At 41.3% G+C, this 24,878-nt stretch overlaps 2 protein-coding genes across 9 annotated transcripts in view; both read left to right on the forward strand.

Annotated features, from left to right (window-relative positions):
* Positions 1 to 1,566: 1,566 nt before the first annotated feature.
* LOC146656932 (KAT8 regulatory NSL complex subunit 3-like) lies at positions 1,567 to 16,610 on the forward strand. Of its 7 annotated transcripts, none has more exons than XM_085424711.1 (21): positions 1,567 to 1,811; positions 2,687 to 2,961; positions 3,077 to 3,247; positions 3,332 to 3,422; positions 4,363 to 4,548; positions 5,410 to 5,538; positions 5,646 to 5,762; positions 5,862 to 5,960; positions 6,207 to 6,278; positions 6,395 to 6,469; positions 6,652 to 6,809; positions 7,453 to 7,516; positions 7,606 to 7,794; positions 8,021 to 8,177; positions 8,877 to 9,056; positions 11,554 to 11,641; positions 11,876 to 12,003; positions 12,381 to 12,487; positions 12,938 to 13,115; positions 14,000 to 14,121; positions 15,959 to 16,610. In XM_085424711.1, exons 2-21 carry the CDS (start codon positions 2,750 to 2,752, stop codon positions 15,962 to 15,964), a joined length of 2,529 nt encoding a protein of 842 aa, XP_085280837.1. In that variant the 5' UTR covers positions 1,567 to 1,811; positions 2,687 to 2,749; the 3' UTR covers positions 15,965 to 16,610. The 7 variants fall into 7 exon arrangements, with proteins under 7 accessions (XP_085280837.1, XP_085280835.1, XP_085280836.1 ...); XM_085424709.1 differs by lacking the exon at positions 15,959 to 16,610 and adding an exon at positions 15,768 to 15,839; XM_085424710.1 differs by lacking the exon at positions 15,959 to 16,610 and adding an exon at positions 15,768 to 15,839 and having other exon boundaries at positions 1,567 to 1,804.
* A 2,430-nt stretch (positions 16,611 to 19,040) lies between these two features.
* LOC146656933 (bone morphogenetic protein 1-like) overlaps positions 19,041 to 24,878 on the forward strand; it is a 29,918-nt gene continuing 24,080 nt past the window's right edge. The window contains exon 1 of one of the 2 annotated variants that reach the window (XM_085424718.1): positions 19,041 to 19,452. In XM_085424718.1, coding sequence (XP_085280844.1) covers positions 19,308 to 19,452 — 145 coding nt within the window. In that variant the 5' untranslated portion in view covers positions 19,041 to 19,307. The remainder of the gene's footprint in view (positions 19,453 to 24,878) is intronic. The other variant, XM_085424719.1, reaches the window with a different exon arrangement.

Raw genomic sequence — 24,878 nt, forward strand, 5'->3', positions numbered from 1 at the left:
CTTTAAAATTTAAAGGCGTGAAATTGGACGGTCTAGCCTTCTGATTAGCGTCACCGCTGTCTCGGTGGAGTTTAATAAACTCGGCCGTCTGCTTCTTGCTATCTAAAATATAACCAGACACTGGTGTAAATTCTCGACTGTCTCATACTTCTGTTTAATAAGTTTTCTGTTTGACGTTTAGTCAGCTGTGTGAAAACCAAGGAGGAACCCACCCGGGGGATTAATAAAGTTTTATTTTATCTAATCTAATAACTTTAATCTCAGCCAAACCGATTTACTCACGAACAAACAAAACACTGAAAAAAGCCCAACAATAACATTTTTAGGTTGTCTAAGTGACTTATATATTACGTTTAACCCGAGCAGCGAAACTCCGCGGTGATCTGAAAATGATGTGCCGGGAGTTGTGCCGCTCTCGGCCGCATCAGTAACCCTCGAGCTCCCGGCTAGCTGTCGAGCTGGTGGGTAGCAGACGCCTCTGAAAACGTCGAAGCACTTTTGCAAATATGGGATATCTTGATAAACCGAGCAGATATTTGATGTTTACACAACTACTTTCTCGCCTGAAAATATGTTAAAAGTTTATTTTGTGACCCAGAAAGATTAGTATGAGTAATTTTAAAACTTAGTAGCGGCCGCCATTGTTGGAAACTGGAGTTTGGCTGGGCCGCGCTATGAATTCTGGGATATGGTAGTAATTTGGACAGCCTTCGGCGCATCGCTGTGACGTAATCGGTCTACAAATGCGGCCTCAGGAGGATGCAGCCCATGAATTTGGACATGTCCAGAGTATAATCGCAGCCTTTGCGGTTAGAAAATTGCACTTGATCATGTCGCGATATTATCGCAAATGCGATATATCGTTCAGCCCTATTCAGGCCTATGCAGAGCAGCAGTGGGGACAGAGCATCTCCTTGGTAGATCCCGCACTTGATGGTGACTTGTGCTATGGGCTTGGAGTTGGCCTCTAGTGTTGTACGCCACATCCCCATTGAGTTCCTGATGAAGGCTCTTAGGGTCCCATTGATCTTGTACAATTCTAGGCATTCCAGTATCCAGCTGTGGGGCATTGAGTCATAGGCCTTCTTGTAATCAATCCAGGCAGTGCACAGGTTGGTCAGTCTGGTCTTGCAGTCTCGGCTGATTGCTCTGTCTACCAGTAGCTGGTGTTTTGCGCCTCTGGTATTCTTGCCAATTCCTTTCTGTGTCCCGCTCATGTATTGACCCATGTGCCTGTTCATCTTAGCCGATATGATGCCTGACAGGAGCTTCCATGTAGTACTGAGGCAGGTTATTGGTCGGTAGTTGGACCAATAACTGTGCGTAACTGTAACTTGTTAAAAATGAATCCTACCATTTCCAAGATATATATATATATATATATATATATATATATATATATATATATATATATATGAAATGGTAGGATTCATTTTTAACAAGTTACAGTTACGCACATTTCATGTCATTAAATCGTGTATTTTATTTCTGGGGGACCGATAATAATCCAAACTTTTATCAATCCAGTCCATATTTTGCGTCATTCTCTGTCTGACGCGCCACGATCAGGGTTGCCAGTTTGGTAGAAACAGCAGGCCTGACTGAGCCGCTTGAATTTAGGGCCTAGAAAGGGAGGGCGCGGAGCCTAACAAGGCAACGAAGCGAACAAAAGGAAGTGGCTTTTACGAGCTAAATGTTTATGTTTAATATAACCTTTTTCATTGCCCGGTAAATACGCCGTTCTTATATTTGCTTTGCTCGAAGCAGGAGCTGAAGCCGTCGCGGACAACATGGAGTGATCAAAGTAAGAGGTAATGAGCGGTACACCATTTGCTTAGCTTGTAGCTCGCTATGATTATGCTAGCATGCTAGGTCATTACGCAGCTTTCAGTCGCGGGTGAATTTGCGAATGTATTTGTGATAAATATTGAACCTATTACACTTAACCCACGTATTAAGTGGAATGTTTTGGTTATTTGCCACACGCGACTCAATATGTGGTTTATAATGGCAAAATAATATCCAGTACATGGTAGAAGCTAATAGGTGGTGCTTAAAGAGTATAAACGTGTTAAGCGTCAGTCTGACTCTGTACCAGGACTGAAACTGTTTCGCTATCGCTCGTAGTGCTGTTGTTGTTAGTGCTTTTATTGTTGCTTTGTGGCTTTTTAGGCTGTTGTTGTTGGGTTTTTTTTAATCAATAACTTATAAATAAGTTATATTTGGAAAATAGCGTAAAGCCCTGGAGCTCAACGCATTGTCAGTATGCATAAAAAAACTAGAAATTGTGTAAGTGCAGACCCTTGAATGTGCTCGCTTCCACAGAGCTGACTGTAGTTCAGTTATTCCGTTGTCTTTCTGATATGTCAACACTTAAAGGGCTTTAAAGGCTTTGTCTGGAGCTATTGCCCTACCACAAACTTTATGGATTTATGATGTAAGAGTTTCAATATTAAAATTGATACAAATCTTCTCTCACACACACACACACACACACACACACACAGTTTTCCTCCCACATATGTGTGCGTGGGCGTGTGTGTGATTTCTATGTTTCACAACTAATATTTCTGTAAAATTAGCAATACCACTTTAAGATAAAGTCATTTTTTGGCAGACAAATTTGATAATATTCTTCGATTATTTTGCATAAAATACAAAAACAATTCTTCCCTTCTTTCCCAAGTTTGTCCTGAATCAGCACCAGTTGTTAAGGTCTTCCCGGGGCCCTTTGGGGCCCAGGAAGAGGATGCATCGTGGTGGAGATAAAGACTTCCAGACCTCAGCTCGAAAGATGGGCACATCCTTGTTGTTCCAGCTCTCAGCCCATGAAAGAGAGTTAGATTTAGTATTTCTGGACCACAGCTATGCCAAACCATGGAATGCCCACCCAGATGCCAGCAGTGCTCGACCCACGAGGACGCTGTTTGTTACCCCACGTCGCCAGCCTGAACCCGTTTTGTGAGTTAAAAATGCTCCTATTAGGCTGCTTCTCTTTAGCCATGGTAAAATTAGTAATCTGATGCACATTTTTAATCACTTGTAGTGATGCGGTATTTTTTTTCTTTGTCTGCAGAGATTCAGATTCTTTAATAGATGTGGAAACTGTAACGCCAACACCTGTTCTTCTATATGATAACCACAAAGCCCTTAGTGTGATGAAGGAGTGCGAGCGGCATGTCCTGTTTGCTCGTACAGTTGCTGAGAGTCCGCCGCCCCCTGATGACTGGGAGGAACATGTAAACAAGTAAGCAACCACCTCAATGCTCCACCTTTTATCATGTAACGTTATCCACTTGCAGTAAATCTCTTTGAAATAATTCTGCTTCAGGACTGGATGGACAGTGGCCCAGAACAAATTGTTCAACAAGGTCATTAAAGCTCTGCAAGCGGAAAGACTAGCCCGTCTGGCCAATGAAAATGTAAGTCTTTTTTGTTGTTTGTTTGTTTTGGGTACTAAAGGGTACTAAGAATTATTCACAACTTCTTTGTTTGACTGTGGGAAAAGATTTAACAGTTGAAATGATATATATAATAATGGCACTTTGTGCCAATATGTTGTTGCCTAATATCTAAATATGGATATACACAGCTGATGCAATAATAGAATATGTTCCTGCATCAATAAATTAAGAACATTTTTAAATGCAGTCTGTTCTGTTTGTGAAGCCCATAAACAAACACACTTGTATATGAATGTCTGATTTAATTATCTGTTCAGTTTTACATATGTGGCTGCAGCTAAGTTATGAGGATAAGTTACTGCTGTTTGAGATTTGCAAAAGATGCATTCAAGCCCAATGGGGGTTGGATGCTAAGATCTGTAATACATTGTAGTTCATCACAAAAAGTTTGTAGTGAAGCACCCCCTGTTTGACTTACTAAATAGCAGGACAGACTTGCTGCAGTTATTCTCCCCAAGCTTCGTTAACATAATCCTCCCTTTCATTCTTATTTTTTGGCGGGGTTCATTTTAGTTTTTCTTTCAGGGCTTCAGGTGTCTAAAAGTGTTGTGCAGCCTCGCTCTGGCCCTCGGGTCATGTTTTGCCCGTGTGTGATTTAGGTTTTGAGTCCCTAGTTCTGCCCAGAGAAATTCATGCCCTATTGCTCCTTTGGTTAATAAATTTAATAAACAAAAATGAAGAAAGCTACCGGGTGATGCACTGATGGATAATCTGTTCACACAGAAGCAACTGAAAGCATGAGAGGAGAAATTTACAAAAGTTTTTTACCATATGACAACTAATTTTAGGGCTTACCATCTGAACTCGCCAGCTGAGTGATAGTGGGGATCCCTGGTTCTGTAGGTTATATTTCAGACGTAAAAATGACTGAATTGTTCTGTGATCTTGTTTCTCACAGACTTCCAATGAGCCAATTTTGCGAAGGATAGCTGTGGACAAGTGTGCGAGGAAGGTGCGGCATGCGCTGGCCAGTGTGAACTGGGACACCAAACTGACACAGTGGTTACACACCACTCTAATTGAGTCTTTAAGCCTAGCCATGCTTGCTGCATACCTGGATGTGCTGCAGACTCTCAAAAGCAAGGTACGTAATTGAATAAAGAGTATGAACTGATGTACATTTTTCTGTTAGGCCTGTGCCAGAGGGATAGGCTACAAAGTTCAACCCAGCCAGGGTTTCTTTGCCTTAGCTAGCTCAGTGGGTATCAGCCAGGTTTCTTGCTTCAGGATCTGCACATGCTCACATAAAAGGGGTGTTTCACGCATCATGTTACTCTTCTTTCGCACAAAATTTCTATGATTCCAGCCTGCTTCTGAGATGTTCTCAAATGATAATGATGGTGAAATGGTGATTTAACAATCTATAAAGAACATTAGAAAGTTCAGTGCTACACTATTGCAAATAAGACAAAAGATTAATGCTGCAGAAAATTTTTAATTTGGTGATTTAGTGCTCAAAGCAGTACAATAAAGATTTTAATTCAAGGTAATTGTTTTAGCTCTCAGTGCTGCTGTGTTTTTTAGTTTTTCCCTACGGTGACGGCTGCACATTAGAGCGCTGACACTTTAAACAGGATCCATTTAAACGTTAAGTATTACCGTCCCACAGACTAATAAAGGAAGTTTGGAAATTGCTTTCGTTTGCAGGCAGATTGAAGTGAAATAAATTTTATTGAATGAAGAGCTATTGCTGGTGTTAATTCTTATAGCTGCAGTTCCAGCAGTATAAAAGATAATCTGCAGTGATTTATTTTTAGTTTTTTATTTATTTATTCATTTATTTTCATTTTTCAACCCAAACTTGGCGTATAACCTGCTCCATTTTATGTGTTCAGCATAAGTGAGGGCCTCATTCATGACACAGAAAACTGACTTTAAGCTCAACACAGGTCGCCATTAATTAATGAGACTGTTGATTCATTGTTACGTTCCTCTGTCTGCTTAGTTGCCCTCGCTGATCGACAGAATGTTGCTGTCATCGGCAAAGACCGGCGCTCCAAGCGCAGAGGCGCTGTCACTGCTACTGAAACGGCCATGGGACCCAGCTGTTGGAGTTCTGTCTCAAAACAAGCCGGTAAAATTAAATCAGTCGCTTTCAGTTTTCAACAGAAAACGTTTTCATTTAACTTTTTGCACATGTGACCCCTGAATCCTTTTTTTTTTTTTTTTTTCTCCTTGCAGAGCAAGCTTCCAGGATCCCCGCTCATCCTTATTGCACCATCAAGCCCAACCAATCCCGCCCTCTCCACTTCACGGAGAATGAGATTCTGGCAGTCACAGCTCTCCTTTTTTGGAAAGGTCAGATGTCCCATCAGATCAAATCTTTGTGTTTACAGAAATATTTTTCTTCCCTGTTTTGTCACAGAAAACTGCCTAAAACAGCTGTTTTTGTGTTAGGTCATCCCAATACACACTCATGTGAACAGCGGGGCCAATATTGGCATCACCCAGTGCCTAGAGCACATGTTGGGTACTGTCAGGGCCAAGGTCATGGAGGTAGGATGTTGGTTTTTATTTGATGCATTAGTGACTATAGCTGCGATGTGATTGTGATCTTTATTTTGTTAAATTCATGTAGATGAATGTGGCAGATTTTTAATTATGCACATTTCTAATTGTATTTATTAGGTAATGACTCAGATCACTGTCCAAACTAGAGATGCTATATAATGGTTATTTATTTTTTTTGTTTGTGCGTCTGTACCTGCACTGATTGCATGTTTTTATAAATGTAACCACCAGGTTCACAGTCACTTTCCTCACAAACCCATTATCCTGGTCGGCTGGAACGCTGGGGCTCTTATGGCTTGCCATGTAAGACTTTTTACCATGTATTTATCATAGTGATTTAATGTGATGGCACTAATAAAAGTGCACTATTGTCAAAGGTGTGCAATAGAATACATTTTAATAATAAACTTTGACTCCAGGTGTCCCTGATGGAGTATTTGACGGCTGTGGTCTGTCTTGGCTTCCCCCTGCTAACAGTCAATGGGCCACGTGGGGTATGACCTAAAGCATTATCTAGCTTCAGCACTGGTTTTTATCTTTGATGTTTTACTCAACTGTTAGAAAAAAATACTGTCTTCTTCTTCTTCTTCTTTCTTTTTTTTTTTTTTTTTTTTAAAATATAACTGAAAAACAAAACTTTGCTTGTGCCAGTTTTTCACATATTGCTGGTTTACAGGATGTGGATGACCCGCTCCTGGACATGAAGACACCAGTGTTGTTTGTGGTCGGCCAGAACGCGCTCCAGTGTAGCACAGAAGGAATGGAGGAGTTCAGAGAGAAGCTCAGGGCAGACAACAGCATGGTGGTGGTTGGAGGCGCGGATGACAATCTGAGGTCAGTCACAGCCTTAAAGATCTGAAAAACATAATATTTTAGCAGGGACCAGAGATGATGTTCAACGAGTCAAATGCAAGTAGATTCCTCATTATGTCAGTGAAGCTTGGAAGATATTCGCTTCACAGCAAGTAAATGCCTGTATCGAACTTATCACTGGGATGAGAAAGATTTACTCAAAAGCTTAATGTACAGTTTTGTGCACAAGTCCTTCTTTTCTATATATTTAGCTTTTAAAGTGCTCATGAGCAATCGTTCTCCAGGCTTTCTGAAGGTCTCACATAGTTTTTTCAGAACAAATTGACTGAAATTTTCAGACCGATGCTTGTACCTGACCACTTTCAAAACAAATCTATGAATGGTTCAAAGATAAGAAGGCACTTAACTCAAGAGATGGCACATAAATGAGATAAGTTTGCTGGGCAATAATACAGTTTTTTTGGGGGGGTTATATGGCATTTCTTTGCTCAAGTGTAACTACTTTGTTTGCAGCGTATATGACACTGAACTTCTTGATGAAATGTTCTGAGACCACATATATGTGATGCAAAAACGCATTTTAATAGTTTGAACAATTGATTGGCTACATGGTCAAGTATGACACTTAATATTTTTCCACTTCTGACTCTAAACCACTCCACAGAATCAATTCAGCAAAGATGAAATCAGAAGGACTGACGCAGACCATGGTGGACCGCTGCATTCAGGTGGGCCCTCATAGCTAGAAAGCATTTTTCATCTGCTGCAGTTTATATTTTGAATATTTATATTTTGTTCTTCTCTCACTGGTCTTTAGGATGAGATCGCTGACTTCCTTTCAGGTGTGCTTACACGGGCGGAGGGCCACGGTCATGGCTCAGGTGAGCTGAGAGACATGGACACAGAAAAGAAGAAAAGGCCTCGACGGGAGCTTCCCTTTGACATGGAGAGAGGACGACCATCCTCCCCTGCACTGAGAGTTCCTATCTCGCCGTCAGGATCTGAGGTAAGAAGTCTTCTGTATTTTTATGAAATAAAAAATGTTTTATGAAATGATGGTAAATTATACAATGGTGTGTATCATAACTGTTATCATTCAACAGTAGCTGTTGAGTTTTAATAATAAGACCTTGTATGGTGGAATTGCAGTCATAGCATCGTGTCTTATGATTGTAAGAAGCTACACTGTCTGCATATGAGTCACCAGGTGCTCATGTTCGCTCGATCCTCAGGATCTGTCTAGTGTCTGCAGCAGTCCCACATCCAGTCCCAAACCCAAGACATCTGGTCTTTCTCCGGCACAGAAGTCCAGCCTTATCACTGCTACACAGTTGCTCAAGACACACATGCAGCGCTCCGGCACAGTGCTCACTCACAAGCAGGCTCAAGGTCAGTGCACCAACTCACTCAACTCTGAATTCATTGAAAAGGGCTCTGTAAATACGCTTGTGCACTGTGATCCTTGGTACCTGTGTGTACACAGTTGTCCCGTTCACCCCACTTGTTTATTTGAACTTGTTAAAACGAGCCATTGATCTTAACTCCGGTGGAATTTTTGCAGAGGTGTTACAAGGTAACCAGACAGGGTAGAATGCAAGATGTGAAAATGATGGTAGAAAACAAAGATTTTGAAGAGATTATCAAGTCACGACATCTGATGGGGGAAGATGGAACGTGACTGAAATACTTTCCTCTCATCCTCTTGTCTCTTCTCTTCCTACAACTTTCCTTTCCGGCTCTTTTTTCCAATTCATTCCAGCTCAGTTTGCTGCTTTTATGAAACAAAACATGCTTGTGAGGAAAAATCTTCCTCCTGGCACTCCTCCTTGTATTTTTGGTAAGTGTCTATCCCTCTTCTTTCCTTTTTTTCTTTCCTCTTTCCCTTTCACTCTCCTTCCTTTGTTTCCGCTGCTTTAATTGTAGACTAATGTGACTACTTTACTGCATTAAAACTTTATAAAGCTTTTGAGAGCAAATATTAACTTCAAAGCTTGGGGTTAGTTAAGGATAAAATACCACAGGTTCGTGTCACTTCAGTACTTCACTGATAGTTGTGTGTTCGTCTGTGTGTTTGTCTGTGCCGTGCAGTGCCGGTGACCTCTGATCAGATGGAGGGCCTGGACAGAGATGAACTGCGGTCCCATGGCAAGAGGAGGCAGACACCTAGTCCCACTCCAAGCAAAGCCTCCAAGAGAGCAAAGATCAAGGTTACTATTGTTTCCCAAAGCGATTCAGCAGGGGGCAGCCTCAGTCCTGCTGCACATGAAGGTACAAAACCTGGGATCCTTTAACAGTGGTTTGATTTAGGAGTATTGGTAATCAGAAATTGTGTAAATTGGTGCTGATACTCATGAAATTTTGATATTCTTGATATTAAAGATGATGATAAACTAAACTGGTTCACACACAACAAGCTGACACTTGCTCGGCGTTGTATCTAGACTAAACAACCACAAGGGTCGACTTCTGAATGTCACCCGTAGCCCAGCCCTGCTCTCCACACAACACTTTTAGCATATGCAGTCATGAAAAAACTCACTGTCGGGGGAAAAAAATCCACAGTCCAATAGACCAACTTTGGATAATTGCAGTTTAAACCAGATGAAACCAGCAAGTAGGAAGGCCTAAATGTAGCAACCAGATGGACTACTCCACTGGCAGCATCTAAGTAAACAAACAGCTGGCAATAGCGTTCACTGTTAAATGACCACAGCTGCATATAAAACCTCTGGTCTAAGTGAGGGAGGTCAAGCTCACTTTCTATCAAGTTACTTTGATCTGAAGTGGGCTTGACCAGTAAATCATCTTACTGTCAGTTTAAAGAAGATTAGCTACATATTTAATTTCTGAGCTGTCTTAACCCTCTGGGGTCGACGGACGCACCGGCGCGTCAAAATCACATGACCAATTTAAGACAACACGGCTACAAGATGCAGCGACCCAGAGTCTCCAATTCAATTTGGACTTCAAACTATATACCAGTTTTTAAATTGTGTCGATGGGCCACGTAACACCAGAGTTATGATTAAAAAATACACGCGATGTTTCTTTCTGAACAAAACAGCGGTGTGCACGGCAGAAAGAAACGGTAAAAATGGTGTTTTCTAAGGACAGTGCTAGCAAACACTCTCCGCTTGCGAGTGAAAAAATAAAAAACACCCGTTCCCTATTGGTGTTAAAGTGTACCATGTGAGCCAATCAAAAAATGATATGGCAGCATGTGGCACTTGGTTGTTTAGGGAGAAGGGGAAGTTTTAGGAGTGACGCCCGCGAGAGAAATCGGGCGACTGAAAGAAAGAGAGAGGGCGAGTTTTCACATGTGAGACATTAGTGACATTTAGCGTGTTTGGAGGCTATAGTTACTGTATTGTGTACTTTTTGTTTTGTGTGTCAGGTATACTAGCGAATGTCACATTTCCTCCAAAAAAGCCACCAAGGGCAGATTCCAGTGTAAACGCTGTGTCCACATAGAAAACTGGACCGATACACCTCCTGTTGTCAGACCTGCAGGGTTTAGGCCAGGGTTGTGGCCAGATTTAGGTAAATGGTACCATACCTTTCTTGTTTGCCAAACGTGCACAATTTTTAGAAATGTATAATTTCTATTTGGATTTCAAGTTATGAAAATGATTCGTTAAACACGTTAAATATTTAAAATGAAACATTTTTGTCTGAGTTTAGATCAATTGTGCTAATATAGTATGTCAAAATGAAAAAACAACTCCAATGCCAGATATTCGAGGTTGTGCTGAAAATAATGATACCAAACAAGGCAAGATAAACAGTTTTTTAAATGTGAAATGTAGAGGTGAAATCAAAAGTAATCAAAAACGGCCAATTATACCCTGGACCGCAGAGGGTTAATATAAGATTTTTTAAAAACGTATAGCTTCAACAGTGTATCTAAGTTTTTCTGTGCAATAAATATGTAAAATTACAGAAAAGGTTCTGATAGTTTATAGCCCAAAGCAGTCTGTAGTTATAAAACATCATTTTTGTTAAAAATAAATTTAAGTGAAGTTTCTATAGATGGTAAAAAACTGTTATTTTTCTCTAAAATAATTATTTATCTGCTGCTTAAATCAGTGCAACATGGACATTCCCAAAATGGCCAAAAAATGCCAACTGCTTTGAATTGCACTAGATGGATTAATTATTTACTTGGTTGAATTGTCAGTGAGGCAAACCACTTAGTTTGTGAAATAAAATTCCAATAAACAGCCTTAAAAAAAACAAAAAAACACACAGACACACACAAAAAGAAGGCAGTGACTGATTCAGCCAATCAGCAATACATTCCTGCAGTCACCCACTATAAGGTGTTGGGTAATTTGCCTCTCATGTCATACATAGCTTCATACAAACTTGAATCTTTAAACACTGAGAGAACTTGTCTGGGCTTTTTTGTTTGTTTTTGTCAGAATAAAAAGATATAGTTCATTCTTTCATGCGTTGATTAAAATCACTTGTGGACAGACAGATGCTTTGAGCAGGTTGAGTTCATTCAACTGTGCAGATGAAAAATGTGTTTTTTGTTGATTATGCATTATTAAATTTAAACTAGGGCTTTGCTAAGCCTTTTATTTTGAAAAAACAAACATTCTGCCTGTCATTAATGACCAGGTGGTTGTTTTGAGATTCACCCTTTTTCTAGAAATGATCATAATTTATTTGTTGTTTTTTGTTTTTGTGTTCCTTTTTTGTTTTTACCAAAGCGAGATAACTGACTGTCCTTCATATTTTCTTTTTTTTTTTTTTCTTGCAGTGGGTGTCTCAGGAAAGCCCTTAACTGTGACAATGGGACAGACTGTAGCTGGTGCCAAGGAGCTGTCTGGACTTCTTACAGGCCAACGGTAAGCAAGCCAGCGCCATAACACACACACACACACACACACACTGACACATTGAGGTTGGAGCACTTGAAACCCTAACTATCCCTACACCCACATCCACTCCCATTTGGTGGGGTGTCTGGTGCAGAGGGATTGGTTAGAGGTGTACTTGGAGTTTGGGAGCTGAGTGATGGCCAAAGCAGCACTTGCTGGGGTAGCTCCTGAGTAGACTGGTGGTTATGTGTGTCACTGCAGGTCTGGTAGTCTCTCAGAGGTGTCTGGTGCCCTGTCCCCAGGCTCCAGCTCATTCAGCAGCGTGCAGCCTTGCATGGTGTCGGGGCCTTCCACACCAGCCCAGGCGCAAGCTCCAGCCACTGCCCAAGGTATCTTCGTCTTGTCCTGCCTTGCACGCTTGTTTGCACTCTTAATTGTGCAGCTGATCTCAACATAGTGACATCAAAACACAAGTGCAGTTCTGCTTGGTTTTATTGTGTGGGATCCAGTTTGATCGCTGAGCTGAGAATTTGGACAACATGTTTTAGCAAACATCATCATTGATCACCTCTTGCACCATCGCTGTCAGTCACTGACCCAAACCTTGCCCTGGCTATTGTGTGTGTGTGTGTGTGTGTGTGTGTGTGTGTGTGTGTGCGCTGTTAGTTTAGGCCTTGGAATGTTTTGTTTTTTTCCCTTAATAATTTCTGTGATGTTTCGTTGGGATTGATTTAACCCAATCAATGATTGATCTGTGTGTGTGCAGCACCTTCCGCCAGCAGTCTTCTACAAGGCCTAAGTTTCAGTCTTCAGGAGATCGTCACCAAAGCTCCTAACGTTCCCTCAACAGCAGCCAACACAGGTGGCACCCAGGTAACACTTGGAGTGGTTGTATTCGATTCCTAAACCAGATTTTGAACCATCCATTTGCGATAAATTATGTAGACTATTTATAACACTCAAAGAGGGTTTTATTTTTATTTTTTTAAAGTGTGTAGTTATGTGTTAATCTATTTTTTGAATATGCCACATTTGTAATTGGTTACCCAAATGATTAAAAGAACTGAAAACACACAGATCTAGTGGAACTTCCATGGTTTAGGTACATAAAAGAGAAACTGGAGCATATGTTTTATTGCCAAGGAAAAACTTTTTTTTTTTTTGTTAATAGACGTCGTCATCGCGTCTAATCGGCTTCAATACTACCAAACTGCTTTTTTTTCTTGCTTTTTTTCCTTTTAAGTGACCTAATGGAATAAAAGATGATAAAATCATCTTTCCTGTCCACTCATCTTCCCTCATGCTGTTTGTGCCATTCCACAGGGTCCGGTCCTGAGCTCCGCCGGTACCAGCAGCAGTGCTCTGCTCCGGGCAGTGCCTGTGGTCACCACAGGAGGAGTGGCTAAAACCACCGCCATCCATCAGCTGCTCACTAATGGTGGGCTGGCCAAACTTGCTAGCAGCTTGCCTGGCTTGGCGCACATCACCAACCAGACCACCGGTATGTCTCGAGCTGCCAAGACACGACGGCCACGTTGAATGCCCAGAGTTTGTTCATCCTTTGTTTTGGAAACAGTAGTGCAGGAGGTCTGTAGGCCGGACATAGAGGAATGTAGAGGACATCTCTGATACTTGCAGAGATGGTTTGCCTGGAATGAGCCTAACTGTTGTAAGGTTTGCAGAGGAATGTGCAGCTTACACGTACAGCAGCCAATGGCAGATTAGTGGCGTACATGTTTTCATGTTCACGGAATGGAAAGTCACAATTTAGAGTTTCCATCTGATGTCGGACACACAAAGGCATGAAACAGTTTGATCCTGAATAATTGTGAATTAAGTTAAGATCAATGTTAAGAGGGTTGACCAAATTTTAATAAGACTCCTGTTTTTCAGTCAAAACTGCTTTCTGCGTCAGCTTTGTTTGTTCAAGCGATCATTTCATGTTTGTTTCTTTTTGTTTGCCTATTTTGTAAACCCATTAAATCACCTGCTTTCAATTATTCATTTATATTAACGCTGACCTCCTAGAGAGTTGTGTTGAGAAGCAATAACGTTGGCACATGGCATTACCCAAGCTGTTCCTGTTGTAATAAAGACTGGAATCAAACTTGTGTTTTCATTGTCGTCTTGTTGTCATTTTATTTTGAGTGTAAATCAGTTGGCTTTCTCACCCCTTTCACTTACCTGAACCTCCAAATTTGCTTTTACCTTTCATGGTCATCTAATATCATGAACGTGCTTTAAAAAACAACAACAACAGCTATCCTTTAGATGACTTGCATCACAGCATGTTTGCAGCAAATTATTATTTAGTCTAATCTGGTGTATTTGGACGTAAATCATTTATAGCTTGTTATTTCTGTGTATGTTGGTGTTTGTTGTCAGGAGGGCAGAAAGCCCCCACTTCTATAACGGTGACCCTTCGAGGAGCACATCCGAGTAGAGTGGGATCTGTCAGCCAAGCTGGTGGTGAAGCTGTGACTTCAGCTCGTACCCATGAGCCCAAGGTGCGCCTCAGTTCAGCACCTAAACAGACACACTTAACTTGGAGCTTTTTTTTTCTCCCCCTTATTCTTGGTTACATGTTTTTCTGACTAACACAAAGTTTGACAGATTTCTGTTATCACTGCAAATGTTCATGCAGCCCATTAAAATTTTCAGTTTGATAGCTTGTAATGGTTCTCACTGACATGGCACCCCAGTGCCTACTTTTAAAATGATTTTGTTGTCACTAGTCTATAATTTGTTGTGGAGGCAGTCTAGAAAATAATTACCGGCTTTACTGTATAGCCTTTGACCCAGTTGTTCACAGTATCTTGTAGCCTTGTGTATTTTAGGTCACATACAGCCACTGGGGCATAAACTGAGGACTGAAGGTGCATTAACAGAAAAACACTGAAGTGTTTGTTAGAAATGACACACTGAGGTGAAAGTGTCAGTTACAGCTTTTCTTTTTCATGAAGAGATGACAGCGTTTGAGGAAACGGGCAAAAGTTAAAAAAAGCAAGTGAATTTCTTTCACTTTCTTAATATTTTGCCTTCACATAGCCAGACTTTCTTTTTACTCATTTTGAGTCCAGTCCTTATACCTGACCATTTTCTGAGAAAGTTGTTCGTTTGTTAAGCCACTTAACACTGACATACGAAGCATGCAGGCAAAAAAGGCACCTACATGAAGGGCTCAACCAACATTGTGTGTACGCATGAGAGACAACTTAGCAAAGATCTATTCCTAAATCATATCTTTAGGCAATCTGTTACTAGCAGTTTGTCGTTAAAACACATTTGTTCCCATTTCTTTGTTTGAATCAATGAAAAATGTCAAAAATAATATAGTTTAACAGGCACACTATTTTGCACCACCAGGGTAATTATGTACATGTATATATCACTCATCATGATGTGCAGCCTATGGACGTCATGTTCTTTAGATATAGGAAAAAATTCAGCAAAGAACTGACACAGGATCTGAGAGATACATCTGGCCCTTGAGCTCATCCATCTGCTGTTCACTAAAGTCTCGTCAGAAATGGTCTCAGTGGCTGTCAAGAAGCCATTCTTAAGGAAAGGAAAGGTTGAGATATGGCAAAGTGCACAAGAACTGGTCTCATGGAGTAATGAACACAAATGTTTGTTTGTTTTTATTTCTGGTTTAGATTGTCATGGGAATTTTTCAGCATGACAATGATCTCATACACACTTCTAATAAAGTAAAAGAAAAACAATTGATCACTATTAATCATGGATTGGCTTCCCCAGAGCCCACACTTAAACATTATTGAAGCGGTGTGGGATCAGTTTGACAGAGACCAAAACAAAAGGCAGCTTTGAATGTGCTTACAGAAAGCTGGATAACTATTCCTGAAGACTAGTTAAAGAAATAAGAGGGATGCTTTCCTAAGGAAGTTCAGACTGCTCAAGAATAAAGGTGGCCACACCAAATATTGACTTTGAAGCTTGTTAAAACAGTGCAAAAATCTTTTCTTTTTTTTTTGCCTTATTTCCATATATGTTTGCATGTTTTAGTAAATCACCATATCCATTAAATCCCCATTTTCCATAGCAAAACATAAAGCACTGAGAGGTGGCTCGAGACCTTTGCACAGCACTGTAGAAATAAACACAAAATCCTCCCATGCCTTGTCTTTTTCAGATAAGTATTAGAGTGTGGATCACAGTGTGCTCCACTTCTGAAACTGGATGCAGCTGAAAATATCTCAATATTATATCTGAGGATTCCGAGCAGACTTTAAAGTAAATGTCAAACATGTTATTGCCCCGAAGAATTTAATATAAACCAAGAATGGACTGAGAGTTAATTAATTGCACTGTGCCCTTTTGCAGCACTGAAATCTCGGCTCACTGTGGGCAAATCCCTGATGCAAGATGGTGATGTGCAAAAGTACCTTAGGAGCCACAGCCTGCTGATGAGACTGCTCCCTCCCCATAGTGACGAACACACCGCCGCACAGTGTGCAGAAGACCACGCCTCACAGAGGGCTCCCCTGTGGAGATGGTGGGAAAAGGCCAGGCAGTTGCTTTCAGTTGTGGACAAGTCCGAGTCTGTGCTGGATAGAACAGGCACTGCTAACTTCAGGGGATGTCGTCGTGCTACAGCCTGCACTCCTTTATTACACCTTTGACTTTAAACTGACAGCATGATCACATGTTCTTGGGAGAAAATTATATGCTGAAGGTAAACTGTAAACTACCTGGAGTGTGGTGGTGCAGCCCAGGTAAAGCCTACAAAAGGACAGCTGTGCATCTCAACAAAGATAATGTTTGAAGTCCTTAGCGTACTCAGAATATATTGAGTTCTATCATTGCTGTATCCATATATGACCATATAGATCCAATAACAGTAATCCATATAATAAGTGTCTGTCATAATTGTTTCTTTTTATGTAGCAATTTTAATAATAATATAATTTGATGTAATGTGCTTCTGAAAGGGAGACGCGTATTGCGATGCTTAGTTTGAGGTATTTGCACTTGTAAAACTCCAAGCTTTTGTTGCACTCGTTTCCACCTGAACCTGTTTTTCTATAGCCTCAAACACTGGACCAGGGTACTGCTTCCCATCTGCACCGTCTCATGACTTCACTGCACGCAGAGCTTATGTTTGAAATAAACATATTTACCTGAATGCAATGCTTTTGCTTTACTTAGCTAATGTAAACATTTAGTCTTGTGTGCTAAACACACAAGACTAAAGAGCGAGCTGAGAAACTCCGCTCTTGTTCAAAATGTTATGGAGGAGCTCGCTCCAATGCGTGATAGTCGCACTGCTGTTTTTACAGCCGCAGCATAAATACAGCCCACTTATTGTAGACGACATCCTGTCAGCAGTCAGATAAGATATAGATAGGAGTGTCTCTCTTCCTCTGTATGTAAACCTTTGTATACATTAGATAGCATGAAGGATCCCATTTAGACAACAGCAGCTGCTGGTATTTCCTCACATCATTGCCACCAGCCCCTCTTGAAGCAATCCATCTGAGATTTAGTCATCCAATCACGTCTGCAGGCCAGCTTTACTGTCCTGCAGACATTGAAGGTGAAGTACAGTGAGAATAGAAGTGTTTTACTTACACTTTACACTTCATGTTAGTAAAGCAGGCAAAACAATGAAGCAGGATGTGTGTATATTCACAGGTACAAATATGTAACATATTTTTTGTACAAGGCCCGAACAGCGCAGGGGGAAATCAGCAGTATTGGAAAGATGGAATGTGAATGAAAAGCGGTAACAGAATGAATTTAATGGTTAATATGTGTAAGCTTTAGGTCCCTCATGCTACAAGCATAAATAACATAAAAGAATGAACAAACTATTAATATCCAACACGAACTCAAGAAATGCTCCACACAAACTGGATAGGTGGAAAAGTGGTTCATCGGAGGACTTCAGTTGGAATCTGTTGGGGGTTTTTTTTTATCACTGCTTGAAGCACAAATGAGATATGATCTCATGAGGAAGAAACTGATCCAACTTACACAGATAGAATAAAGCAAGCTGTGACACATGGCATCTTACCATGCACTGTCTCAGGGCTCCCTTTTTTCTAGGATTAAGAAAGCTTATACATTTTTCATTTTAGTAGCTTGTAATTAAATAATAATAATAATTATAACAAACTGCATGTGGAAGCTTCTTTCTGCCACTGAAATAAATAAATTACCATTTAAAATTTTGGGCTATTATTCTACAATAAACAACATAATAATACATTGCAATAATACACATTTTTGTATTTTTTTTCTATGGCAAAAAAACCCCAAACAAGTTTCCATAAACCAAACCCTGTACAGGTATGAAGTCACAAGGAATAAACAGACTTATAGAGTGGATGAAATTTCCATTGGTAGGATAAAATAAATGGGCTGGTTCTTATATAGTGCTTTTCTACTCTATCCGAGCACTCAAAGCACTACAGAAAACATGCCTTCCTCACCTATTCATACACTTCTGTCCATGCTTTTTGTCTGACATTCACACTCCAATGGATGCATCAACTTGAGCTTCAGTATCTTCCCCAGGGATGTTTTGGCATGTAGACAGGAGCAGCCAGGGCTCGAACAACCAGCGGGTTAGTAGATCACCTGCTCCACATTTTGACTTACAGCCACCCTAGAGCACCTGTCAGGTACAGCCTACCCTTCAGGGTTCAGGGCCACACGTTTTACTAAGATTAACAAACCTTCTGCTGGAAATAAGAATAATAATAACTTGAAATTTCAAGTTATTTTCTCAGACGTTTGATAACATCGAAATTTTGACTTATGATTGTCTTTTTTCCCCCTCACTAGCGGAAACAAGCGTCCCACATCTCAGACTATCCTCCGTGGTTTTCTCTTCTTTGTTGTTGTTTTTATTTTTACTTTTTTTATTTTAACTCTTTGTGAATCTGTCTAAATGTGTTCCGTACATTACCGACAGGTGGCGCACTAACCGCTTCTGTTTCGCTCGTGACTCCTTTACTTCAGAAGGGTCTGTTTGTTTGTTTGCGCGTGCATGTCATAATGCGAGTGGGCGGCCGTTCGGTAGTGTGCGCGTGTGAATAATTGCGCTCGTGGAAGTAAAGGGAGAGGGGGAAACAACGTGGAGTGTAAAAACAAAGAAAAAATCACGAATTTACGCGCAGAGTGCGGCTGAACTTTTATAAACCGGGGGGTGTTTACAAAGCGGTGGTTCCGGGGAGATCATTCGGGTCTCTGACCGTGTGTATAGCAGAGCAGAGGGGAAACTACCGTCACTATAATAATTATCCACAAAGAGACATTCCCGGTCGGCCGGTTTCTCGTCACTCACACGCTGTTCACGCGCAGACAAGGTAACAATAAAAATTCACACGTGCATCTGTGGTACTTGGGGATTTTCTCCGCCCCTGCTGGGCTGCCATATCATCAAAGTTTCTCGGGCAGTCCTCCGCACTATCCCTAAGCTCCGGCTGGATGAGAGAAATCACTGCCCCCAGAGCCAAGAAAACACCGGAGAGAGGCTGGATTTAAAACCCGCCCTCCAGAGGGATCTCGTCCCCCCCGACCAAAAAAGAAAAAAGAAAAGAAAAGAGAAAAACCTCCCATTTTCTCTCACTCTATTTCTCTTTCCCACTTCTGTCTCTCTTTCCCTCTGTCCCTCTCTTCTCCTCTACCTTTATCCCTCGCCTTTCGCCGTTTCCCCTCCACAAACATGGATCTCTCGGCGAGGTGTTTGGTTCTTCTATCATGTCTTGGCGTGATATTGGCGATCGATTTGGACGCGATTGATCCAGGCTACTATGTGGAGCCCACTGCCACATCAGAGACGATCGACTACAAGGATCCCTGCAAAGCTGGTGAGATTTGATTTGTCATCGTTTTTTCTTTTTCTTGTACTGTGTATGATTTTCTTTTTTTAAAAAAAAAACATATTTATGTGGAGGTAAAAAAAAAAATGCCACGACTCAACGTGGAGCTCGCACAGAGCGGCCAGAGCAACGCTTTTGGAGAGATGACAGTAGTGGATGTAGTTTTTAAAAGGCTTGAGGGAACATTGTGTGCAATTGTTTTGTAGTAAGTGACATAGTTTCTGCAGTTTGAGCCATCCGAGGCGTACACAGTATAACCCAGCTCAAAGAGCGGCTCCACGGATCGTAGGGATGAAAACGCATCGATTGAAGGCTTTCTGTGTGCATTTCGCGACACATGAAAAGTTTTCTGGGGGGGTTTAGTTTTCGGTTGAAAAAGTTGGAGCCTGCTGTTTGCACTCGTGCTTAAAAATGTGATCAAATCCCTCCTGCAGGCTGTCTCCTCTGTTATATACTTAAAAATAAAATAAAAGTCTGCGCTGTTGGGGAAACAAAGGATTTTTACACTTTGATTTGCAGACTTCTTCTCCCTTTGCTGGCCGCTTTTGTCAGTGCACAGATCTCCTCTCGGTTTTTTTTTTTTTTCTTTCCCTACCGGTTGTTTGCACGGCCACTTAAAACAAAGTGGAGGAGGGGAGAAAGTAGAGTACAGTCGAGTTTAGATATTTATGCACATATTTTTCTGCTGGCGGTTGTCTTTATTTGTTGCAGTACAGGGAAGAAGTAAGCCTCCACTCCTCCACAGTAAGAGCTAAAAAAAAAAACCCAAATCATAAATTTACAGTACTGTACAGTAACTGCATTAAGTGTGAGTATTTAAACTGTAAAGAAGACACAGGCTCCAAAGGGGAAGCTGAATAATTCAACAGACTATCTCAGATCTGGGAACACTGACACAAAAGTTAAAAAAGCTTTGGATTGCTGGAGCAAATTCAGGACGACTGTGATTTCAAGTTGGCCTTATTTCCTTGCAAATATTTCATGAAATGACCTGAGTGGCATAACTTTCCACAGCAGCCATTTTGACATGTCCTTGCAGGGTTAACATAGGTGTAATTAATATAAGCCCATGTAGACCAGTTCCATTCAGATGGGGCAAAAAACCCCTGGCTTTGGCTCACACGGGCGAACTGGGATCGCTGTGACACACTAAATTTGAGCTTAATTATTACTTACTTTTTTTTTTTTTTATCAATTAGACCTGTGTTTACTTTGGGTTACGTGTCAAAATGGCTGCTGTGAAAAAGTGCCTGTTTTGGACCCATGTCCTCAGTGAATTTGAACAATGTGACTGTGAGACTTGGCACAGATGGAAAAGCCTACAGGAAGATCAGTTACCAAGTGAAACGCAGGCGCAGCAGAAATCAGGAGGTACTAGCCGTGGTGCCACTAATCAGAGGTGCAGTGGCTGTCCTCCTGAAATGACCCCACGGACACACACACACACACACACACACACACACACACACACACACACACACACACACACACATGTAAACACACAGTGCTCTGCTTGCACAGTTTGGCTCTGAAAAAACAAAAGGACGGGTGCATCAGAGTTGGCACGGAGATCAGTTTGTGTGACAGCTCTCTAAGGGTATTCCACAATGGTAATTTCTAACTCTCAATTGCTCTCTGACAACAACAACAACGATAAAAATCACAAGATTAAGCTTAGCTAAGGAGATAAAGAGAAGCCTGATTAATGTTAGGACCCTATTCTTTGGTCAGACCAAGATCTGTTAGTCCAGCTCAGAGTGGGTACATCCAATATGGACTGCCGTACAGTGGGGAAGGTGGCACTAAAATGACTAAAAAGCCGCCTCGTGAGGATGCTCCCATTCTCCAGAAGCCTGGGAACGGACCAATATTCCAGTAAATGATGATCCAAAACCCTCTGCCAAAATTAAAGTCTCTAGAGAAGAAAAAGAAGAAAGGGGGAAAAAACAGTAAAAACGATGGCCTGTCCAAGTATGTCACTTGACTTGAATCCAGTGCAGCACCTTTTCGGGGGAATTTTAAAGAGAAGCAACAAAAACACCTCAATCAAAGCGGAGCTGGAAATATATCTAAAGAAAGGCAGAATGAGACCTGTTTTTAAAATAGTACATTTAAGTATTTATCTATTTCTTAATTTATCATGAAGCAAATACTTTACTGGTCATGTTCCACAGCGGTGTACATACTTCTGGTTCATCCTTTATATATGTGCTTCTTCTGCCTGTGGTGAGACCTGCATAATTTCCCTCTATATTTGCCAAAGATTATCCGAGGTGTCATTGTAGTCTTTTCTTTTTTTCTTTCTTTCTTTGTACTGTGAGCTCACTGTCTTGCCAAATCCCTTTGGGGAAGTTTGAACAGATTGCCTTTTCCATCTGGTAAAAGTATTCAGGTTACAGATACAGAGAGTTGGCTTCAGTCACAATGACCTCTAAAGTCCTGGAAGTGCTTACTGATTTTTAGCATTTGACTGTCTCTGATGTGTCAGACAGTTATACAGCAGAGTCCAGTCCTCCTACTTTTAGTTACCCAACTACCCAAAGAAGAGGAGTAAGGATAATCTAAAGACTGCGCTTTGAGAGTGTTGTTGTTGTTGTACATAAACATGACAAAAACAGGCGAGTGAAGTCCAAATGATGAAGATGTTCCTTCCTGTTTTCGCTGTCCTCTTATCTGAGTCATTCAAGTGCTCGTACCGGACCTCTAGTATGGATTAACTGGTAAATGTTGATTCTTGTTGCTGAGCGGTAAACTGACAAAACAATGACAATGTCAGTTCTAGGAAGAAGCAGTTTTTTGTTTTGTTTTTTAGTTAAATATTGATACAGAAAAGAAAGGTCTCATTGCTTAATAATCCTCAGTCCTGACTGATGTTTATCTGGGTCAGGATGTTATCGTTATTTGTTCTGTGGTTTGTCCAAGGTGTCGTGAGCACGGTTTTGTTTACGGTCCTCTCTGAAGACATCCACTTTGGAGATGGTCACAAGCATGAACTCCCACTCTTTCGAACCCTCCCAGTCTCCAGCTCTTTCAACACCCACCTGCTTTTCTTCTTCCTACTAAGCAGCAAAATGTCCAAGATCTCCTCCTCACTCCTCCTCACTCAGTTTAATACATCAGAGACGGAGACATTCATTCTAGCAAAAAACCCCAAACAAATAAAACCAGACTTGTCTTTAGGCACCAGCAATGATTTTGTGGATTATTGATTTTTCTCTTATTTTTCCTGAGCCCATCACTATGAGTCAATCTGATCTCTTTCTGTGGCTGGAGGTCAGCATTTTCATGTTATGCTGCTTCCACCCAGGAAAACGCTTACTGTGAGGAGTGTGTGTGCTCGTCCTCTGTAGGGCTGTCCTTGCTTCCACACAGTGAAAGGATTTTCACAAATTACTGCCGGATACATGAAATTGAATGACTCCCATTCAGATTTTTGTAAGCGGGGGTTGGAAATCACATCTCAATATGATGCCATCTCAGTACTTTGACTCCTGATGATAGTGTCGCGCTACAGCTGCTTGATGCGTTCTTCTACGATGGCTCACAACATCAAAGAAGAGGAAATGCGCTCAAAAGCCAGAGGCAGGGATTTACCTGCTCACTGCACTGTGGTGTCTGGGCGTTATCATTCAATTTTATAATTAGTCAATTCAATTATCTCTGCTTTCCCATGCTGCCTGCCATTTTTGCCCCCCCCGGGAGTTTCCTCTTTAAAGCAAGTTTTCTTCCTTTCACTTGGCCCTCCCACTTTACACGCAAGTACCACCATGAGAAGTCATAAAGTAGTGACTGTGGTTAGCCTGGTCAAGTCTGGGAAATGAATTTAATGGGTTTTAATTAAAAAGTTATTTGGCACCAGTGTATCATTGCAGGAGGACTCTCTAGCTGTTGTGCTCTGCTTATTTGCAGTGCTAGTTAGCTGAGACTATTTAACTATCTTCCCTGAATAAGTCAACATTTTATTTTATTTTTTAAGTTTTACACTAACAAAGGTTTAAATGATTCATCTTTAGTCCAGGCAAAAAAAAAAAAGTATACCGATTTAATCTAGCAGTGCAATAACACTGAAATCAGGCCTTCTATTTAGGAGTTAACCAGTGGAAAATTCCTTAGTTTGCAGAACTCCTAACTTGGCAGCATCCCAGGAAAACATTTAAGACTCTAACAACCCACTGAGATTAGCGCCACTCGTTTTCAAAATGAAAAATGGATGAGAATCAGTCATGCTTTTGTTGTCTTCTCTGCTTAAATGATAATCGGAAAAGTAGTCACTGTCTGAATGCATGCATTCATTCATGAAGCAGACATCTTAATCTATTAAATACTCTGTGACAGCGTAGTCTGAGTGGGCTGACCGTCGTGCACATTAAAACTGCAGCAGGGAGAAATGTACAATGCAATTTTGAAAACAGACAACAGTTCTCCTGCAGCTCTCTCCGCTATGCTCAGAGCGTTGGCACATGCTCACGCGTCATATGGCACGGGTCTAAAATGAAAGCCGCTTTCACACGTGCACTGCAGACATTTATTTTTTCTAACGAGATTCGATTGTTCGACTCCTTTGCTTTGGACATTAATTGGACTTTAGGTGTTAAACGACCTGTGATTGGCAAAAGTCTGCTGCCCCAGCTGGGTTTTTTTACAACTTGAAGGAAGTGCAGGAGTCCAGTTTCCCTCTCAGACCACCAGTTATTATGGATAATTTCCCCAAAGATCTGAAAATAGGTTACCTCAGAAGGCTTCTTTGCTGCTGTGGCCTCATCTGCAGACAGGTCAACCTCTGCACCTCTTCTCATCCACTCACCTATGCAAGTAGTTTTCTTCCATTTCACTCAGACTGGCCAAAACAAGACAGACGGGGTCATTCACCATTTGCCAAGAGAAAGCACGGCAACAAGATTTAGGGCAGGCCGGTCTTACCGTGCCACACTATCCCAGGTGAGGTTAGTGCGACCCATTCATGAAGGGGCCTGGTACGTTCACCCCGGTCTGCTTTCTGCTCATGAAGCATTTGTCGCTATCAACAGAGAGTTGTGTCACCCCTCACCTTTTGGTATCCGACTGTGATTCATTTGAAATGACTTAAGCTGTATGTTTGTGATGCTTTTGCATTTTTGTAAAGATTAACAATCCTGTAGATGTAAAATCAGCTACATGCTGGCATCCCATGTGTAAGGACATTGTGTCTTTTAAAAAATCCAAGTGGCTGGAAAACAGCAGTTCAAAACAGATGCCGCTCATTATCCAGCTCTATCTCCGGCTCCTGCTTTGGGGTGATGGGGCTGCCTTGTTGAACTTCAAGATGAGGCCCTCAAGCAACACTTAAGCAGATGCTTTTCTTTTATCATGGAATGCAGGCCGTATAGCCGAGCCCACACTGAGTGTTTGTTTTTACATTAAAGAGCCCCTGCCAC

Source organism: Rhamphochromis longiceps, linkage group LG12 (assembly GCF_057381845.1).
Source record: "Rhamphochromis longiceps isolate RC_006_pf linkage group LG12, R_longiceps_female_GT1.1, whole genome shotgun sequence".
NCBI classification, from domain to species: Eukaryota; Metazoa; Chordata; class Actinopteri; order Cichliformes; family Cichlidae; genus Rhamphochromis; species Rhamphochromis longiceps.

Coding starts and splice junctions, on each gene's coding strand:
- LOC146656932 (XM_085424709.1), top strand. CDS start 2,750: ATGCATCGTGGTGGAGATAAAGACTTCCAGACCTCAGCTCGAAAGATG. Junction 3,248..3,331: donor TGGGAGGAACATGTAAACAA/GTAAGCAACCAC, acceptor ATTCTGCTTCAG/GACTGGATGGACAGTGGCCC. Junction 11,642..11,875: donor GGACTTCTTACAGGCCAACG/GTAAGCAAGCCA, acceptor GTGTCACTGCAG/GTCTGGTAGTCTCTCAGAGG.